Source organism: Erinaceus europaeus, chromosome 4, assembly GCF_950295315.1.
Source record: "Erinaceus europaeus chromosome 4, mEriEur2.1, whole genome shotgun sequence".
Classification (NCBI taxonomy): Eukaryota; Metazoa; Chordata; class Mammalia; order Eulipotyphla; family Erinaceidae; genus Erinaceus; species Erinaceus europaeus.
The window spans coordinates 134,139,798-134,161,953 of NC_080165.1; the positions used below are offsets into that span (position 1 = coordinate 134,139,798).

The following is a 22,156-nucleotide window of genomic DNA, read 5'->3' on the forward strand; positions in this document are numbered from 1 at the left end:
AATGGAAGGAGTCTACAGTTTCTTACCATTTTCAACTTGTTTTAACTCTTGGTTTTTAAAATATTTTATTTAATTTTAATGAGAGATACAGAGAGAAAGATACACTGCTCAGCTCTGCCTTATGGCGGTGGTTGGCACTGAACTTGGGGCACTGAAGCCTCAGGCATGAAAATCTTTTGCCTATCCATTATGCTGCCCCCCCCTCCCAACCCCTTCACTCTTGGTTAGTTTTTGAAAAGCTTGCAAAACCTTTTGATTCTGTAAACGTATTGTACATTTTTTATTAAGAGCTTGAACATTAAGATTTCTAGAACACAAGATATTTAAGACAGTGGATCCACTCTGTATGAAACCATGATGGTGAAAACAGACCATTAAACTTTTACCTAAACCCATAAAATTTATGCCACCAAGAATGAACTTTAAACTATAGACAGCAGTTGGTGGTAATGTGTCAGTGTAAGTTCACTGACTGTAATAACTGCACCCCTCTGGTGAAGGAAAAATTGGGAAGGCAATACTAATGTGGGAGTAGGGACATTTAGAACATCTCTGTACCTTCCTCTCAATTTTTGCAGTGAACCTCAAACTATCCTAAACATTACATCTATTTACAAAAAAAAATTTTTTTTTCAACTTTCCAAACTGTAATTAGAGCTCATACTTAATCTATTTCATAATCATAATAATCATCATCTATATTGATTCTGACATTGGGATGATCTTCAGGATTTGGTTTCTTTCGAGTTTCTTTGTTTTTTTCTGCCAGGTGTAAGATGTGTTCACATTGTCTCATGATCTTCTTGGATGACATCCAGCTTTCCCCTTGCCGGTCAGCTGGCGCTGCACATTGCCCTCCTCTCACATCTGTGCCCTTGGCCTTCAGGACCTCCCTTGCTCTTACGAGACTACAGGTGCAATTCCATGGGTTTCCATCCAGGTAGAGGTGCCTCAGGCGAGGCAGCCCCTCCAAGGCTTTGAGGTCTAAGGCAGAAATCTTGTTGTTCCTAAGGTTTAGAACTTGAAGCTGCTTTAGATCTCTGAGCTCCCTCTCAGCAATGTCCTGGATGGCATTGCCTTTCAGGTCTAGTCTGGCTAAGGTCTTGGGGAGCCTATAAAAACACAGAAACAGGATGTGAGAAGAGGTCATCAACAATGTTCCAGAACTCAGAAGGCAACTCAGACAGAGAAACATACTGTTGGAACAATTAACATAATCAAAATGACTACTCTACCCAGAGCTATACAAAAATTTAATATAATCCCCATCAAGGTCCCACTAAATTTTTTTGAGAATACACAAAAGTTTATCTGGAGCCAGAAAAATACTTAGAATCACCAAAGCAATCTTGAGGGGAAAAAAAGAACAGAACTAAAGGCATCATATTTCTATCTCAAACTATATTATAGGGCCATTGTAATCAAAACTGCTTGGTAGAACAAAAATAGACATACTCATCAGTGGAATAGAATTGAGACCCCAGAAATAAGCCCCAAACTTAGGGACATTTAATTTTTGATAAGGAGGTCCAAACTATTAAATGGAGTAAGAAGAGTTTCTTGAACAAATGGTGCTTGGAAAATTGAGTTGGAACATGCAAAGGAATGAAACTGAATCATTACATTTCATCATCACACACAAAGTAAATTCCAAATGGACCAATTACTTGGATGCTTGACCAGAAACCATCAAATACTTGAGGAAAATACTGTAGAACTCTCTTGCATCGGGAGTCGGGCAGTAGTGCAGCCGGTTAAGCACATGTGGCACAAAGCACAAGGACTGGCTTAAGGATCCCGGGTTCGAGCCTCCCGGCTCTCCACCTACAAGGGAGCCGCTTCACAAGCGGTGAAGCAGGTCTGCAGGTGTCTATCTTTCTTTCCCCCTCTCTGCCTTCCCCTCCTCTCTCCATTTCTCTCTGTCCTATCCAACAACAACAACATCAATAACTACAACAATAAAACAACACGGGCAACAAAAGGGAATAAATAAATACAAAAAAAGTCTAGAAAAAAAAAAAGAACTCTCTTGCATCTAAGTTTTCTAGGCATCTTCCATGACACAAGTCCAATTGTAAGGAAAACAAAAATAAACCAGTGAGACTACATCAAATTAAATAGCTTCTGTACAGCAAAAGAAATCATCACCAAAGAAGCTCCTTACAGAATAGGAGAGCATCTTTACATGCCATACATGAACATAAGACCAATAATCGGGGCTGGTGGTAGCGCGGTAGGTTAAGTACACATGGCGCGAAGCACAGGGATAGGCACAAGGATCCCGGTTCAAGCCCCCAGTTCCCCACCTGCAGGTGTCTATCTTTCTCTCTGCCTCTCTGCCTTCCCCTCCTCTCTTGATTTCTCTCTGTCCTATCCAACAATGACAGCAATAATAACAACGATAAACAACAAGGGCAACAAAAAAAGAAAAAACAGCCTCCAGGAGCGGTGGATTCATAGTGCAGGCACCGAGCCCCAGCAATAACCCTGGAGGCAAAAAAAAAAAAAAAAAAAAGGCTAATAACCAAAATATATAAAGAGCTCACTAAGTTCAGCAACAACAGAAAAACAAAAATCTCACAACTATGGATATCTAATCTTTGGTAAAGATGTCCAAACTATTAAATGGGGAGGGGGAATTATCTTCAACAAATGGCGTTGGAAAAATTGGGTTGAAACATGCAGAAGAATGAAACTGAACCACTATATTCCACCAAACACAAAATTCCAAATGGATCAAGGACTTGGATGTTAGACCAGAAATTATCAAATGCTTAGAGGAAAATATGGCAGAACTCTTTTTAAAAAATTAAAAAAAAATTTTTTTTTATTATATTTATGTATTAGATAGAGACAGCCAGAAATTGAGAGGGAAGGGGGTGATAGAGAGGGAGAGAGGCAGAAGACACCTGCAACACTACTTCACCACTTGTGAAGCTTCTCCCCTGCAGGTGGGGACCGGGGGCTTGAACCCGGTCCTTGCGCACTATAACACATGTGCTTAACCAGGTGTGCCACCACCCGGCCCCTTTTTTTAAAAATTTTTTTAAATATTTATTTATTTTCCTTTTGTTGCCCTTGTTTTATTGTTGTAATTATTATTGTTGTTATTGGTGTTATTGTAGTTGGATAGGACAGAGAGAAATGGAGAGAGGAGGGAGAGAAAGGTAGACACCTGCAGACCTGCTTCACCACTTGTGAAGCGACTCCCCTGCAGGTGGGGAGCCGGGGGCTCTAACCTAGATCCTTACGCTGGTCCTTGTGCTGTGCTACTACCCGACTCCCTGGCATAACTCTTTTCTATGTAAATTTTAAAGGCATCTTAAGTGATATGAGTCCAATTACAAAGAAGACTAAATCAAAAATAAATCAATGGAACTACATCAAATTTAAAAACTTGTGCACAGCAAAAGAAGCCATCACCTAAGCAAAGAGGCCACTTACAGGATGGGAGAAGATCTCTACATGCCATATATCAGACAAGAGGATAATAACCAACATATATAAAGAGCTCACCAAACTCAGCAACAAGAAAGCAAGTGACCCTATCCAAAAACGGAGAGAGGATATGAATAGAATTATCTTCCTTGTTTTATGGGCTTTATAACAAAAATAACATTGTAAGAGAACTCACTAATTATGCTCACTTGTGACTTTTTGACAGTTTTGCATTGCGTTTATATAATTTGTCTCTATAAGTCTTGATTTATATGAAAAAGTAACCCTGACTTTATGACAACCATATTTATAAATGATGCGATTTCTTTTGGTGTTGTCACTTTTCAGACTAACAAATGACACCCCCTTTTTAGTCAGTAGATGGCAGCTGAGTATATAAAATAAAATGTTGACTGTTGTCATTCTAGAAAGGTATTCTGGCTTTGAACTATCCAAAGAATAGATTTAGAAGAGAGAGAGAAAGAGAGAGATAATATGATTTACATTGGTCCACTGAGCTATAAATCTGTAAAATGTAAAGCTGTAAGTTCAACTGTGGGGTACTCTAATTAGGATAGTGTGTTGAAAGCGAAGTACGTGTTGGAGATCAGGTGGTGGCTACAAATCTCTTACTCCAGAGTTAAGACTACTATGTTTATTTGTGGTTCCACCATTAGTAATGATATGCCCCCTTAAACTTAAAGCTTTAATCTTAGGTATTAGTTTCTATTCGATTGGCATAGTAAAGTAAACATGATAGGCATTTGAATATATATCTCTAAAATTATCTGCCATTATTTTCCTGAAGTAATGCATATTGGAGGGTGGTAGGAGAAGCAGGATATCAGGTTGTCTGTGTTTACAGTTTACTTACAGAAAAGTGAATTTTAAAGTGTGATTTTTGTGGTGAATAAGTACATATATGGGTGAGGGTACATAGCATAATGCTTATGCAAACAGATTCTCATGCCTGGGGCTCCAAAGTCCCAGGTTCAATCTCTTGTACCACCATAAGCCAGAGTTAAACAGTGCTCTTGTTAAAAAAAAAAAAAAAAAAAGTAACTGGGAGTTGGGTGGTAGAGCAGCAGGTTAAGCGCAGGTAGCGCAAAGCTCAAGGACCGGTGTAAGGATCTTGGTTCAAGCCCCCTGGCTTTCCACCTGCAGGGGAGTCACTTCACAAGCGGTGAAGCAGGTCTGCAGGTGTCTTTCTCTCCCCCTCTCTGTCTTGCCTCCTCTCTCCATTTCTCTCTGTCCTATCCAACAATGACAACAACATCAATAACAACAATAACTACAACAATAAAACAAGGACAACATAAGGGAATAAGTAAATATATATATTTTAAGTAACTATATAAAAGGAAGAACAGGCATCTGATTAGGGTTCATTCATGGTTACAAGGAGTAAATTTTATTGTCTGAATTCTATTCATTTTCTAATTCAGTGAAAAGTAAGGGATGGGAGTGAAGAAGATGATGGAGTTGGAGAATTTAAAACCCCTCTCATAACTGGCCAAGTTCTTTGATAGACAATTTTGATATTTAAGCCTCTTTAGAAAAAAACGCTCTAACCTCATGCTTCTGCTCTGCTCTACAGCCCTTGCTTGCTAGTTCCCTCTCCCCCACCCCTTCTATTTTAAATATTTTGTTTATTTATTGGAGGGAGACAGAAAGAAATAGATAGGGGAGGGGAAAATACAGAGGGAGAGAGAGAGAGAGACACCTGCAATGCCACTTCACCATTTATGAAGCTGTTCCCCTGTGTGTGGGGACTCAAGGATTGAACCAGAGTCCTTGTGCATTGTAACATGTGCTTTAGACTGGGTGGGTCACCACCCAAGCCCTACTGGTTTTCAATTTTGGTTACATATTACAATGACTTGGTTATAAATTCATTTGGAGAATTTTTTCTTTTGCTATCTCTCCCCCTTTTCCTTCCTTCCTTTTATTTTAAGTTCGTGGACTTCTGTTATTTTATTTATTTTAATGGACTTCTTTTGTCATGTTCTCTACCCAGACCTGAGCACAGCCGCCGTCACACTGGGTGTTGTGATATCTTTCCCTCTCTACCTTTGTGTCTGTCCTTGTGTCTCTGTTTCTACCTAAAAAAAGTTGACACAAGAGGGTCGGGCGGTAGTGCAGTGGGTTAAGCGCACGTGACGCAAAGCACAGGGACCAGCATAAGAATCCCGGTTTAAGCCCCTGACTCCCCACCTTCAGGGGAGTCACTTCACAGGCGGTGAAGCAGGTCTGCAGGTGTCTATCTTTCTCTCGCCCTGTCTGTCTTCCCCTCCTCTCCCCATTTCTCTCTGTCCTATCCAACAACGAACAGCATCGACAATAACAATAATAATAATAATAACTACAATGAACCACAATGTACAACAACAAGGACAACAAAAAGGGGGAAAAATGGCCTCCAGGAGTGGTGGATTCATGGTACAGGCACTGAGTGAGCCCCAGCAATAACCCTGGAGGCAAAAAGAAAAAGTTGACACAGGGCAATGAATTCAAGTGATGACCAAAAGAGAAGTGATACCTAGACTTCAACGCTAGGATGTCAGGCTTGAGTTGGAAGGGATATCTGGGCATGAATATTTTTTAATGTTTTTTATATTTCTTATTTATTTCCTTTTGTTGCCCTTGTTGTTTATTGTTGTAGTTATTATTGTTGTTGTCGTTGTTGGATAGGACAGAGAGAAATGAGAAAAGGAGAGGAAAAGGGGGAAAGATAGACACCTGCAGACCTGCTTTGCTGTTTGTGAAGCGACTCTGGGGGCTCGAACTGGGATCTTTATGCTGGTCCTTATGCTTTGTGCCACATGAATATTATTTTAAGTCTCAAAATAATTCCAGTGCAAACTCAGCTTTGAAAATTATATCTAGCTTCGGCTTTTAATTCCATTATATACTCCACTGGGCAAAAGAATTATGTTTCTGTAGTTAACCTATTAAAACACAGATATTATAGCAGGAGAAAGTAATTAAACTACATTTCACTCATTAAACTTAGCACTTAAACCAAATGCTTTCAAAAAGTCACTTATATAGAAATTCCTATAATTGTGTTCATGATTACAATAGCTTACTAAGAACCACTAAGTGATATATTCACTCCTTAAAGTGTTTCATGAGTTTTCATTAGATTAGATTTTTTTTTTTTGGAGTAGGATCATGAAATTATGGAAACTTTACTCTTGCATTAAAACACTTTTATTGATTTTTCTCTCTCTCTTCCCCTCATTCTTTCTTTCTTTCTTTCCTTCTTCTTCTTATTACCACCGGTGTTTTCATTGGGGCCCAATGCCTGCACAACAAATTCACTGCTCCCAGTAACGTCTCTTCCCCTAAGGACAGAGGTAGAGAGAGAAGAGGAAGACGCATGCATGTGATTATACGTTAGTAAGTACAGAATACATTCAAATAACATTTAATATAGATGTTTTAGGGTCTGAGTGGTGACACACTCAGTAGAGTGCAGGTGTTACCATGAATGAGGACCTAGGTTCAAGCCCATGGTCCCCACAAGCAAGAGAGAAGCTTCATGAGTGGTGGAGTAGTGTTCCCAGTGTCTCTCCTCCTCTCTGTTCTCTGTTTCTCACACCCTCTAGCAACAAAATAAAAAAAAAAAAAAGCTCCTGGGACTGGCAGTAGCCTCATACAGGTACCGATCCCCAGCAATATCCCTCTTGGCAAGAAATATGTAGACCATGATCACTTATTGGAATTGGGACTCAGTGCCGAAACAACTCCATCTTTCTTTTTCCTTACTTTTTATGGAGGATAAGTCACAGAAAGAGATAGAGAGGGAGAAAAAGAGAGAGACAGAGTGCGGAAGAGACTCCTGCAGCACTGCTCCACTGCTCGTGAAGCTTCCCCCATCAGTGGAGACTGGGGGCTTGAACCTGGGTCCTCAAGCATATTAACATGTATACTTTTTTAAATGTAAAGATTTTTATTTATTTATTTATTTATTTATTTATTTATTTATTTATTTATTTTTGCCTCCAGGGTTATTGCTGGGGTTTGGTGCCTGCATTACTAATCCATTGCTTCTGGAGACTATTTTCTCCCTTTTGTTGCCCTTGTTGTTTATCATTGTTGTTATTGTTGTTAGATAGGACAGAGAAAAATCGAGAGAGGAGGAGAGAAAGATAGACACCTGCAAATCTGCTTCACCGCTTGTAAAGCGACCCCCCCTGCAGGTGGGGAGCCAGGGCTCGAACCGGGATCCTTACGCTTATCCTTGCGCTTTGCACCATGTGCGCTTAACCTGCTGCGCTACTGCCCGGCCCCCAAATGTAAATATTTTATTACATCTTCACCCCATTTTTAGCCGGCATCCATGCTTTGCTAGTGACTAGCCACGTGCCAGTTACAGTGAGTGATCGTGGTCTTACCTTAGAGGTATAGACAATAGCAGGTTCTGCTCCAGGGCCAGGTTGGAGAACTGAGAACACCTCTGCAGGGCTCCTGCTTCAAACAAGCTGACAAGATTGTTGTCCAGAAACAAGTGCTTCAAGTCCCGAAGGTCCTGAAAATCTTGCACTGTAACTCTCTGAATCAGATTGTTGCTGATATCAAGTTTTTGTAGCCTGGTTGGTAGTTTGAAAGGTAACATTTGAAGCTGGTTTTGAGATAACTCCAGAGTGGTTAAATTGGTAAGGAGCTGTGCCCCATCAATGGAAGAGAGTGAATTTTCTGACAGGAACAGTTGGGAAAGGTTCTCCAAGTGTTTCATATCTCGAAATCTTACCACTTTGAGCTGATTTCTCTCCATCTTTAAAGACAGCAAGGACTTCGGTAGATTAGTAGGGATTTTAGTCAGAAAGTTACCACTAAAACTGAGAAATTGCAAAGACTCAAGAGAAGTAAAGAAGCTGGACAGTATAACGTGCAGTTTATTATTCTCCACACTCATGTGTTTCAGATGGGGAAGTGGGAGTGGTGCCCGCATAGACTGGATATTGTTGCCATCCAACACCAAATTCTGCAAACTAACAAGGGCGGAGAGCGTGCTGGGAGAGAGAGAGGAGATCAGGTTGTTTTTAAGTTCAAGGGTTTTTAATTTCTTCAGTCCTTCAAAATCAGACTCCTGTAGGACACGTATGGAATTGTCATTTAGTTTTAACACTTCCAGAGTGGCTGGGAGAGCACTGGGAACACATCTTAACTTATTTTTCCAAAGTTCCAAGGTTTTCAAGGTACTCAGAGTTTTAAAAGTGCCATTTTCTACAGACTCAGTTCCACTGGCCAGCAGAATAAAATCTTCTAGAGCCAACATCTGTATGAAGTTAGATAGCTACAAATAAGGTAGGGGCAAGACAGGTGGGAAAAAGCAGTAGGTTAAGGTTATTGTGAAAAAAAATCATAGACATTATCATTCAATATTAACATTTCTCATTTGCTTTCAGATCTACTTAAAATTATCCTTTGGAAAAAGGTAGAGACTCAGGCTGTGACTATTTTTCCTCATGATAATGAGTCAAATACACTGTAAACACTTCCACACAATATTGGTAGACATACTATGTCTTTCAACTTTGGCTGCATATTTTTTGACCCAACATGTTCATTTTTAGGTAGACGTACTTGCAAACTGCATAATAATTGATGCAAAGGATGTTATTTTTTTTATTATCTTATAACAGCACAAAATTGAAACCACCTGGAAATCTACCAAACTATTAACACTTACTAACTCTATGATGTAAAATTGCCAAGGATTTTCACTATCTGCATTTTTCACTATCTGCATCTTTTATATTTTTAACTTTTGCATCACAATTTTGTTTAAGTATTAAAATTAACAATATTGAATTCTTAAGTACTACTATTGACTGGAATGGCCTATTTGGAAAGGGATCAAGAGGTAGCACACCCAGTAGAGATTTCATCTTAAAGTGTGCAAGGATCCAGGTTCAAGCCCCTGCTCCCCACCTGTAGGAAGAAAACTTCACAAGTGGTGAAGCAATGCAACAGATAATCTCTCTCTCTTACTCTCCCTCCCGCCTCCCTCCTTCCACTCTCAGTTTCTCTCTGCCTCTATCAAATAGATGCATAAATATTTTCAAAAATAAGTTTTAGAAAATAGCCTCTTGGCTCCCCACTCCACAATTTGTACTTCACCATTAAGAAAAGATCCAAGGTCCCTGGTAGTAGTATAGTGGTTAGAGCACTTGACTTAGCCAAGGTTCCATCCCTGGCATCCCATGTGCCAGAATAGTGCTATGGTTCTCTTTCTCTTCTGTCTCTCTGCCATTGATAAGTAAATATTTTTTAAAATTTTTTATATTTATTTATTTTCCCTTTTGTTGCCCTTGTTGTTTTTATTGTTGTTGTAGTTATTATTGTTGTTATTGATGTCATTGTTGTTGGATAGGACAGAGAGAAATGGGGAGAATGAGGGGAAGACAGGGGGTGGGGAGAAAGACACCTGCAGACCTGCTTCACCGCTGTGAAGCAAGTCCCCTGCAGGTGGGGAGCTGGGGGCTCGAACCGGGATCCTTAATCCATTGCGCTACCGCCCGACTCCCAAGTAAATCTTTTTTTAAAGGTCCATGAAGAAACAAATACATATAGGGTACACTATGTCCCCCATCTCTGAAAAGTAAGAAGTCATTCATGAGTATATCCCAGATCTAGTTTTACTCCTTTCCTAGCTTTTAGCTAATCACCAAATCTGTGATACAGTCTCCATGCTTTTTAAGTTCAGGCAATTCTGGGCAGTTTCTGCTGCAAATAGTAAAGAGCCAGTCACCCTTCTTGGACTCATTCTATACACATGAAATTCTTGGACTCATTCTATACACATGAAATTCTTCTTGGACTCATTCTATACACATGAAATTCACATACTCTAACAGTTACTATTTCAGATTTGCCTGAGCTGATCCAACAAGAGAGGTGGTTTTAAGAAAAAAAAAGTTGAAAGTTTTTGATTATCAAAGCAATACTTGTTCTCTGTAAACAAAACATTTCAGAAAGTATATAGCTTATAAAAATAACACATAGCCCACCCCCCTACTGATAAAAGTTGTTTACATATTTCTATTCCATGGAGATATTTAAAGTAACTTCTTTTCCACAAAAGATGCAAAGCACAACCTTTTCTTAAAAATTTTTTTTTAATTTTTATTCTTTAATTTTATTTATTTATTTCCTTTTGTTGCCTTTGTTGTTTTATTATTGTAGTTATTGTTGTTGTTGTTGGATAGGACAGAGAAATGGAGAAAGGAGGGAAAGACAGAGAGGAGAAGAGAAAAGGAGAGAAAGATAGACACCTGCAGACCTGCTTCACCGTCTGTGAAGCGACTCCCCTGCAGGTGGGGGGGGGGCTCGAACCGGGATCCTTCAGTCCCTGCGTTTTGCACCATGTGCGCTTAACCCACCGCGCTACCGCCCAACTCCCAGCACAACCTTTTTTAATTGACTACCAAAATATCAACCTTCCTATTTGTCCTCTAACTTTGAAGGGGACGCATCATTTTTGCTTGGAGCAGTCTGAGTGATAACAGTGAGATGAGCTTGTATCTTTGCATGTCGACACCAACAGCTAATGGGAGCCTATGCTGTCGTAAAGAGAATGGCTTGGGTTACCTAGCATAGTATTTGTTCACTCACTATCTCCTGTAGCTTATCATCTCTTTACTTCAACAGTTAAAAAATTCATGTTTTTGAGGGGGGTAAGGTCTGAATTAGTGAATGGTGGTAGCAAAGGATAGAGGATACTCAAAATTGAACACACAGTTGGACTCTAGCCTCCCATTATACACCCAAAACAACAAAAATCAAAACAAAAAAATCCTAGATTTAAATGTAAGAGCAAAAAGTATGAAACTTTTAGCAGACAACCATTGTAAAAAAAAAAAAAGATGGAATCCTGGGTTCCAGCTCCCCGTCCCCACCTGCAGGGGGAAAGCCTCTCGAGTGGTGAAGCAGGGCTACAGGTGTCTGTCTCTCTCCCTCTCTACCTCCCCCTTCCATCTCAATTTCTGGCTGTCTCAATCCAATAAATAAATAAAGATAAAAAAGTATAAAACTTTCATCTTTATTTTTTAAAAAAAGATTAATTTTTGTAAAAGACACAGAGAGACCAGAGTACTGCTCATTTCTGAGCTATGACGGAGCCAGGGACTGAATCTGGAATCTCTGGGGCCTCAGATATAAAGCCTTATACTTTTATCTTATACAGCTTTTAGAAGAGAAAATAGGAAAGGTAGAGAGAGAGAGAGAGAGAGACAGACAGACAGACAGACAGGCTGGGAGTATAGATCGACCTGTCAATGCCCATATACAGCTGGGAAGCAATTACAGAAGCCAGACCTTCCACCTTCTGCATCCCACAGTGACCTTGGGTCCATGCTCCCAGAGGGATAGAGAATGGGAAAGCTATCAGGGGAGGGGATGGGATATGGAGATTGGGTGGTGGGAATTGTGTGAAGTTGTACCCCTCTTATCCTATTGTTTAGTCAATGTTTTCTTTTTATAAATAAAAAAGAAAAAAAAAAAGAAAAACAGACATATGACAACTTAATGCATAAAAAAGAGAAAATAGGCAAAATTACAAATTTTATTACTTGAAATTTGACTAAGCTATTTAAGATATCACATCAAAAGAAAAAAAATTAACTGGGTTCAATGACACTATAAATGTATGTTCTTTGAAGGAGAATTAAAGGCAAGGTAGCTAAAAGACTAGGAGGGAAAATGGCAAGTAATATATCTTATAGAAAATCTGTGTTTATGTTTTATAAAGGATACTTTAGCTTCAGTAATGAAAAGACAATTCAATTAAAAAATAAATAGGAGCTGGGTGGTGACTCACCCAGCAGAGTGTATATGTTAACATGTGCTAGAAATCAGGCTCAAGCCCTGGAGTTCTACCTGCACGGAGGAAGCTTCATGAGCAATAAAGAAAAGGGAAAAGTCAGAAGAAAAAAAAAAGCAAGAAATAGTGGAATCATGCATACACCAAGCCTTGGTGATAACTGGGTTATCAGGTGTCTCACTATCTCTTTCCTTTTCTATTTTCCCCTTCCCTCTCAATTTCTCTCTGCCTCTATCCAATTAAAAAAAAAAAACTAGAATGGCCATAGGCCCTTTGGAATATAACTAAAACATGCCTACTAGCTATCTACAAAATGGAGGACCCCCCCCATCTCTTCATCTGCACTATTCCAGCCTTTAGGTTCATAATTGGTCAACAATTTATTTGGCTTTATATGTTAACTCTCTAGATGCTAGCATGATGCCAACCAGATGGTCAGACTACCCCACCAGTGTGTCCTGGAGCTCTGATTCCCCAGAACCCCTCCCCACTAGGGAAAGAGAGAGGCAGGCTGGCAGTATGGATCGACCTGTCAACGCCTACGTTCAGCAGGGAAGCAATTATAGAAACCAGACCTTCCACCTTCTGCATCCCACAATGGCCTTTGGTCCATACTCCCAGATAGGAAAGCTATCAGGGGAGGGGAGGGTATACAGAGTTCTGGTGTTGGGAATTGTGTGGAGTTGTACCCCTCTTATCCTATGGTTTTGTCAGTGTTTCCTTTTTATAAATAAGATAATAAAAATAAATAAATAAATAAAAATACTTCAAAGATAAATAAATAATATATATAAAAGATATTCTAAACACATGAACCAAAAGAAAGAAAGGAATGGGAGGGGAGGGGAGGAAAAGGAGTCAGATTTTGTGAGAAGTATAGTGGTTATTGGTTGGGGAGTGTGGAGTGGGGATTGGCACAGAACTTTGGTGGTGGGTATGGTGTGGAATTCTACCTCTGTCATTTTATAACCTTGTAAATCATTACTAAATCACTAATAAACATTAAAATAACTGAGAGAGAGAGAGAGAGGGAGAGAACTACTTGGCCATCGTACAGAGTTCCATTTTTTTTTTCAGTTGGATTGAGTCTAGACCCTCACATGTACAAGGATGCAATTTGTTGCTCAGCAACCTTCCATACCTCAGAAACATCTAAAATTGTGATATGAGATATGCACATGGATGTGATATGCATGTGTACATGTGTACTTATGTGTATCAGTTTCATGTTTTATAATGTAAACAATTTTTAAATGCAAATACCCAGTTATGTACTTGACACCAAATAAACTGGTGTTCATTGTATTCACCAAAATACAAATATGGTCATTTAAAAAAAAAAAATCAAGATTTTTTTTTTTCTCCAAGTGTTTTCTGTTTTTGCATTTTTTTGTTTTTGTTTTGTTTTTGTTTTTTAATCTCCTTTGCAAAACAGTCCTGTCTTTCATCACCCTTTCTGCTGGGGGCTTTCCTTTAGAAAGACTATTCACTGGATTAAAGTTAAGGAAGTGAAAATACTGCTGTTCAGTGAACCTAAGCTGGTGACAAATGGACACATTTAATAACTGAATCTGATAAGGGGAATGATTGCATGTTACTGACTACACAACAGCATTGACAGATCATTACGAGGCTTCATTTACACTTGAGAAGCTGGGTGATGTGGGCTTCTCAAGTCCTCAGAACAAATATTTAAGTCTCTTGCCCTTTAACCAGGTGTCTCGCTTGAATGCTGACACTAGATAAGGCTTAGAACTGTGTACTCACTGAGCCTCAAAATAATCACCAGGCCACATATATTAAACTCTCTGTGATTATGCAACCCCCATATTAAAATTTCTTAAGTAAATCAAAAGGGGTGTGGGTATCTATTGAGGGCAGAGTCCATTTACCTGCTGCCTTTCTGTACCTGCTTTACAGAAATGTGTTTCCTTATCTTGAGATTGTGATCCGTGAAGAAGAAACAACAAATTTGTAAAGGGAAAGCCAGAGCACCCCAAAATTTTCTCTCTAGACAGACCTTGGTATTTTTCCATTCAATTCAGCTTTCCCATTTCTTAGAGTTATAAAGTGAGGCCCACAGAAATCTAACAGCTTGTCTAAGGAGGGCTGCATCTCCAAGAGGTGCAGAAGACAAACCTTCCTCTTTCGATAGCTTTTAAAATACCGAAAGCAAAGGTTTCTCATGTTGTACAAGTCACATGAATCTGCCACTCTTCCCAGTGCCCTCTGGATAGGTCAGCATCAAAATAAAAGTCAGAATTAAAAGAATTTAGAACAAGGATCTCAGTAACAAGATAGAACAAAACCATATCATTCTTCTATATAGCTGCACAAACAGTGGTGCCTGGCTGGCATGTAGGGTTTGCATAAAGAATTTTCTTATGTTTGTTGGGTTTATTTTGATAGTCTTTTAAAAATTGTATTTATTTGAGATAGGGAGAAAGAGAGAGAGACTACTGAGAGCAGAGTGCTGCTCAGCTCTGTCATAAGATGGTATTAGGTTGAACCTGTGACCTCAGGGGCTTCAGGCAAGGAAGACTGGCACAACACCTCTGTGTCATCTCCCAGGTCCAGTCTTGACAGTCTTATAATATTCTAAATATCATCTGCTTTATATGGCTTAGACAGAATTACTTTTAACTCCTGAGAGAGTTTTTCTTAATCCTGGGGCTAAAAAGTGGCTATACAGTCTCTCAAACTCTTTTTTTGTTAAGAAAGAACTATTTGTGGTCTGGGAGGTGGCACAGTGGTAAAGCTTTGGACTCTCAAGCATGAGGTCCCGAGTTCGATCCCTGGCAGCACATGTGCCAGAGTGATGTCAGTTCCTTTCTCTCTCCTCCTATCTTTCTCATAAATAAATAATTTTTTAAAAAAAAAGATATTTCTTTTCTTCTCTTTCACAACACCATACTTTTTTTTTTTTTTTTAAGTTTTGGATAAAATCTGAAGTGAAAATTATTAGTCAAAGCCTCTGACTTTTCTTTTGACTGTTTGCCTAAAAGAAATACCCAGAGGCCTATACTCATCTCAGTACAGAAAAGCAGGTAGCTGGTGTAACTATCCAAACTTGATAGCCCTCACTTTTAAATTTTCACTCTTGAAATCAAGCTTAATCCCATGCTCCCCAGTGAAAACGCATGCCTCACAAAGTAAGACTACAGCTACTCAAGCACAGGCCGTTACCTGGAGGTGTTGAATTTTACTGTGGCTGATGTAAAGCCTTTTGGTGGTGACAGGAATTCCCGTTGGCAGCTCCATTAATCTGTAGCATTGCACTGAGTGTCCTGAATCGCAGCTGCATCTTCCAGGACAGCTAGGATCGACACTGTCAAAAGAAGACAGCAAAGTTAGGAGCACAAACAGCAAGTACATCTTTGAAAACAGTGCCTATCAGGTAGCAGGCAAGTGTTTAAGTGATGTCTACCTCTTTATACCATGAAAACTGATTGTAGAATCCTATGAGTGTGTACTCTGTCAATCTAAGAAGAAGAAAAAAATTCCTAATTTGTCTGGGTTAAAAATGTTAGCAACCATTACAAAGAGGAAAGGGTTTAAACATTGATAAGCTGCCTTAATATTTGTAGGTGAGCAGAACCCTGTGTTATTTATGACTTGGAAAGCTAATCTGCAAACACCTCTATTATCTGTAGTTTCCTTGTTTTGTTAAAGTGACACTAAGGACTTAGTGGGAAAAGATGAAGAGCTGTTTTATAGTGGGCCATAAAGCCTTTGCATTTTCTGTGACCCTATATTAAAACCATTTTTGTAAGCCTACAGACAGGTGTTTTCTTCTCACTTTAACTAGTAAGGGAAAACTGGCAGGTTTTCTGTTTATTATTGTTGCTTCAGTAACATTTTATTGCCAGGTGAAACAATGGGGAACAAAGAAGGGATATCTGAAGCCCCAGATAACTTGTTCAATTCATCAATCTCTTGAAACACCTGTTATCTTATTAGGGAAACATTTTTGTTCTTCAACAATGCGTCTATTATCTTTCTCACTTGGTAATAATGAAAGAAAAGGCTTCCAGTTTCTTTGGAGGAACTTGTGTATTATGAAACCTAACCAACAGGGAAAGCTTCACTTGTCCTGGGTCCTCCTTTGTTGTGGCCTTTTGTCTGTGTTCATCCCTGCTGAGAAACTTTGAAAGCATGTTAAGCAAAAGATTGCACAGAGGAGATGTCTCCCCACCAGAGAAAGACCTAAATTTCCCTGTGCTGTTCTGGCTCTAAAGAAACCTTTTCTAAGGCTGAAGAGCTTCTCTGATCTCTTCAACTTTACCTCAATATGTTACAGTTTTCCTTTTGATTCCAACAATTTTCTTGATCTAATAGTCACTTCATTGCCACAGTAAAAACTTTTATGTGCTTTTCCCTAAAGGCTGGTCTACTCCTGTTTCTTATCGTGTGTGTGTGTGTGTGTGTGTGTGTGTGTGTGTGTGTGTGTTTTCTTTTCCTACCAGAGACAAGGAGCTATAAGAGATTTCTGGGAGTCAGGTGGTAGCGCAGCGGGTTAAGTGCATGTGGCGCAAAGCGCAAGGACTGGTGGAAGGTTCCCAGTTCAAGCCCCGGCTCCCCACCTGCAGGGGAGTCACTTCATAGGCAGTGAAACAGGTCTGCAGGTGTCTGTCTTTCTCTCCCCCTCTCTGTCTTCCCCTCCTCTCTCCATTTCTCTCTGTCCTATCTAACAATGACGATATCAATAATAACAACAATAATAACTACAACAAGGGCAACAAAAGGGAAAATAAAAAAAGGAGAGATTTCTTTCCTGTCAAAATTCTGCATTTTCAAATTTTGCTACTTCTCTTTCTTTAGTTTTTATAAAGTAACTCTAAACAAAACACTACAAAAGAAAATCTGGGTAAAAAAGAGCAAGGTGGGGTGGGGGATCAACTTTAGATCTGTCCGCCAGTCAAGCATTTTTTCCAGTCTTTTTTCTTAAGCCAGGACTTTGAAAAGACAAAGAGAAATATTCTTTCAACACTTTTTCCCCTGCTGCCAAAAAAAAAAGCAAATTAGTATTTAGTTACTTGAAACAAAATGCCTGAAGAGTCCTATCTTCTCATCTGCTACTAATTAACAGCTATTTTTCTGTTATGAAGCATAGTGATAAATTCTATTTTCTATTCTCTGTTGGTGGCCACAGATGGTCTACTTTTTTTTTTCCTACTGACCCTTGAAATTACACTGTATGATTTTCCTTCTTTTTCATGTTATTTCTACAGCATCCCTGCAACTTTGGCATTATCCAGAATATATTGCTACTTTACACTTAATTTTTTTTATTACAAACATATTCATATGCAATTTCCATTCTGCATTTTCACTATTGTATTTTTAATATATAAAAGTTCAGTATCTAAATAATAGTTCATCAAGGTCACCATTTAACTTTTAACTATTTAATTTTTGTTTATTTATTACTATTATTTATTTATTCTTTTTTTTGCCCTTGTTGTTTTTATTATTATAGTTATTATTGTTGTTGTTATTGATGTCATCATTGTTGGATAGAACAGAGAGAAATGGAGAGAAGAGGGGAAGGCAGAGAGGGGAAGAGAAAGATAGACACCTGTAGACCTGCTTCACTACCTGTGAAGCGAGTCCCCTGCAGGTGGGGAGCCAGGGGCTCTAACTGGTCCTTGTGCCTTGCGCCACCTGCATTTAACCTGCTGCGCTATCACCCGACTCCCCTATTTTATTTTTATAAAGGTTTATTTATCTTCATGAGAGACAGAAGACTAGAGTACTGCTCAACTGGCCTTCCTTGGTTAGTTAAAAACAAAGAGCAGGAGCCAGGTGGTGGAGCACCTGGTTGAGCACATATGTTACAGTGCACACACACACACAGACCTGGGTTCGAGCCCCCAGACCCCATTTGCAGGGGGAAAGCTTCATAAGTGGTGAAGCAGGGTTCCCTCTCTATCTCCCCCTTCCCTCTCAATTTCTGGTTATCTCAATCCAATAAGCAAATAAAGGTAATTAAAAAAAAACAAACTTAAGAACAAAAACAAAGAGCAGGAGCAGGGAGACAATTCACCTGACAGAAGACACACTACACCACCCACAAGGACTCAGTAAGTAGGAACATCTGTACAGGAGACGCAGTGGTGTTTCTCCTTCTCTTTCCCTTTCTATTTGTTTCTCCCTCTGTCTCTCACTCTTTATCTTAAAGAGAGAAAGATACTGCTCTTATCAGCAGCATTGTGCAGGTATGATGCCTCAGTGATACCTATTTATAGTAAAACAAAACAAAAACAAAGAGTAGCTCAATGTAGAAAGGAAACAAAATTCCAGAGAAGAAACTGACTAACTCATATTTTCCATGTCTTGGAACTAGGGACATTGCCTTGTGATTCCTTTTTTTTTTTTTTTTGAATTTTTAAAAATTATCTTTATTTTTATTTATTGGATAGAGACAACCAGAAATTGACAGGGGAGGGATTGATAGAGAGGGAGAGAGACAGAGAGACACCTGCAGCCCTGCTTCACCACTCGAAAAGCTTTCCCACTGCAGGTGGGGAGCAGAGCCTTGAACCCAGCTCCTTGCATGTTGTAACATGTACACAGGTGCGCTCCGCCAGGTGTGCCACCACCTGGCCCAAAACTGATTTAACTGATGAAAATCTCCTGAAGTAAAAAGAAGTAAATTAAATGGTGATGATAATTTAATTTGCATGATATTATAGTAAATATAATATAATTATGTGTAAATAATTATCATAATAAAAATAAGTTGTTATTGTATTTTACCAGAGCACTGCTTACCATCAGCTCTGACTTATCGTGGTGCCAGGGATTTAAACTGGGACCTGAGTCTCAGGCATGAAAGTCTTTTGCATAATCATTATGCTATCTCCCAAGCAGAAAAGAAGATACATTTTTAAAAACAATAAAACGTGAATGTGATTCTTAGAATATTGGTGTCTTCCAGAAAGCATTGAAAGGAAGCATAAGTTTAGAACAAAACAAAAACATTTTCTACTACTTAACCTCTCTAAATGTCAGCTTTTTCTTTTATGGAATGGAGGTAAAATGAGAGGAAATAATTTCTTCTTCATGGAAAGGAATAGGTAAAATGAACACATACATGTTAAGGTCCATGAACAAAAAGAGGTTTTCTGCTGGCCCCCAAATGAGTTTTAAGTGAGGCCTAACAACAGAAGACCATACATGCGCATGCACACACACACACACACACACACACACACAGACACTGTCACTACTGTGATGCAGTTTTATTATCTTTTTAATATTTGTTGAGAGAGCTGGAGGAGGAAGAGAGAGAGAGAGAGAGAGAGAGAGAGGGAGAAAAGGAGAGAAAGAGAAATTAACTCCAGAGCACCATCCAGCATTGTGCTTAGACCAACACAGGGGCCTCAAGCATGCAACCCTTGTGCTCTACCAGTTGAGTTATTTTCCTGAAAATGTAGCTTTCTATGGAATTATCTCACTATACTTTTGTTTTTCTCATGTCTAAAAGTCTAAACATCCTAGTTATGTAAACTATGCTTATATTTTTAAATATTAATACAGAGAAACATTAACTAGATGTCCAAGTGCAACTGTTTGGGCTCCATATAGAAACTGATCTGTGAGAAATGCTAAGTGACAGTGGTTGATGAGGGGAGTCTATGTTTGATCTGTAATGTCTAACAATCTGAGGAAAAAAACGTGACTTGACAGTGGGCGAACGGGGACCAATCAATGATTAGTAAACTCTGAGAATGTTGATAAATGATGCCTCTTTGTTTTTTTAGATAATGCTAATCAAATAAATAGATTTAATCTATTAAATAGATAACACTAAATCAAACCTGGAGCTGTGGGAAAGAGTAAGTGAGGAATGCAGATCAGTAATAGTGGGAACGCAGTTACTGTCAGTCCTTGACAACGCAAGGAAATAAGAATATAGTAACGAGTACTTAAATTTTTTCCCTTATGATTTTTCAAGTTTAGGTACACCATACAAAATGTTGAGTGAAACAAATCAGAAACAGAAGGATGAATATGGGATGATCTCACTCTCAGGCAGAAGTTGAGAAACAAGATCAGAAGAGAAAACACAAGTAGAACCTGAAATGGAATTGGCGTATTGCACCAAAGTAAAAGACTCTGGGGTGGGTGGGTGGGGAGAATACAGGTCCAAGAAGGATGACAAAGGACCTAGTGGGGGTTGGATTGTTATATGGGAAACTGGGGAATGTTATGCATGTACAAACTGTCGTATTTACTGTTGAATGTAAAACATTAATTCCCCAAATAAATAAATAAATAAATAAATAAATACTTCCAGGAAATGAAACAGTCCACAGTTGCATGAGGAGACAAAAAAGAAAACTTCCTGGATTAGTTGTCTGTGTTAATCCAAAATCACCACACCAAAATGTTCCAGTTTTAAAAACAAGAGAACAGGGGAGTCGGCGGTAGCACAGTGGTTTAGTTGTAGGTGGCGCAGTGCAAGGACCAGCAAAGGATCCCGGTTCGAGTCCCTGGCTCCCCACTGCAGAGGCGTCACTTCACAGGTGGTGAAGCAGGTCTGCAGGTGTCTATCTTTCTCTCCCCCTCTCTGTCTTCCCCTCCTCTCTCCATTTCTGTCTGTCCTATCCAACAACAATGACATCAGTAACAATAATAATAACTACAGCAAAAATAACAAGAGCAACAAAAGGGAATAAATTAAAAAAAAAGTGTTCTGGTCTCAAAAAAAGAAAAATAAATAAATAAATAAAATAATTGAATTGATTAGATGGCTCAGTAGTACAACACACAAGAGAGACCCTGAGTTCAATCTCCAACTACATATTTAAAAGAAAAAGAGGAAAATGTGTTGCTTCATATATATATATATATATATATATGAAAGAAATTATCAGAATGATAATATCGGTTTGGAATACCAAAATTTGCTTTTGGCGATTTGGTGTCTGGTCTTATGTTTACACAATTTCACTGTTTCCACACTGACTTTTTCACTCTTTTAACTTGACAGAGACAATAAGAAAGAGAAGAGAGAGTGGGGCCAAGTGGTGGTGCACCTGGTTAAGTGCACACATTACAGTGCACAAGGTCCTAGGTTCAAGGCCCTGGTCCCCACCTGCAAGGGGGAGGCTTCAGAAGTGGTGAAGGACTGCAGGAGTTTCTCTGTCTTTTCTCCTCTCTACCTCCCCTCCCTCCTCAATTTCTCTTTGTCTGTATCTAATAATAAAATAAATTTTAAAGAAAGAGAAGAGGGAGACAACATAGAATCAGAGCTTGCTATTGTCTTGCCCCCAAACTTGCTTCTTACACACACACACACACACACCCTTCAATAATTTCAAGTTGTTATTAAGTATAAATAACTTAACAAACATAATAGTCAATAAATGATATTCCAGGACCTTCCCATATTGTTCAAGTAAGTAATAGTAGATTTCCTTGGTATTCTTCATTCATCATACAACTGCTTTTAGTGACCAACATTTATTTCTTTACCTTTTCTTGCTAGGGTTAGTGGAGATTAGAAGACACAAAGTTTACAACCTGACCCACTGTAGAGTTCAGTACATGTAGTCTCCTTCTCCAGTTCCAGTTGACTCTTTCATGTTTGATCGCTACAGTGCTTCTGCAATTATTGTTCTAACAATTGCTTGAATTGTACCCCACACTCACAGCTGTGCCCACCCCAGAAATCTTTAGCATTTTCCCTTTTATCCCAGTCCCTCAATCCCCATTTTCTTTGCTCTTAGTAATGTCTTGTGGTAAGACTCTGTAGGTGTAAGTTCCTTTAAAGAAGATAGTAACATTCAAGTTTCATTAAGACATTTTTAGTCACGTAAGCTTGATTCATGAAGCAGTTATTGGAGGTTTCTGACAACGAGATTACAAATGGAAATATAT

At 39.0% G+C, this 22,156-nt stretch overlaps 1 protein-coding gene across 1 annotated transcript; it reads right to left on the bottom strand.

Moving 5' to 3' along the window:
* Window positions 1-570: 570 nt before the first annotated feature.
* LOC103111695 (nephrocan-like) lies at window positions 571-15,647 on the bottom strand. Its single transcript, XM_007521024.2, has 3 exons — window positions 15,455-15,647; window positions 7,839-8,740; window positions 571-1,112 (listed from the first exon to the last, which is right to left on the bottom strand). Exons 1-3 carry the CDS (start codon window positions 15,641-15,643, stop codon window positions 665-667), a joined length of 1,539 nt encoding a protein of 512 aa, XP_007521086.1. The 5' UTR covers window positions 15,644-15,647; the 3' UTR covers window positions 571-664.
* Window positions 15,648-22,156: the final 6,509 nt, after the last annotated feature.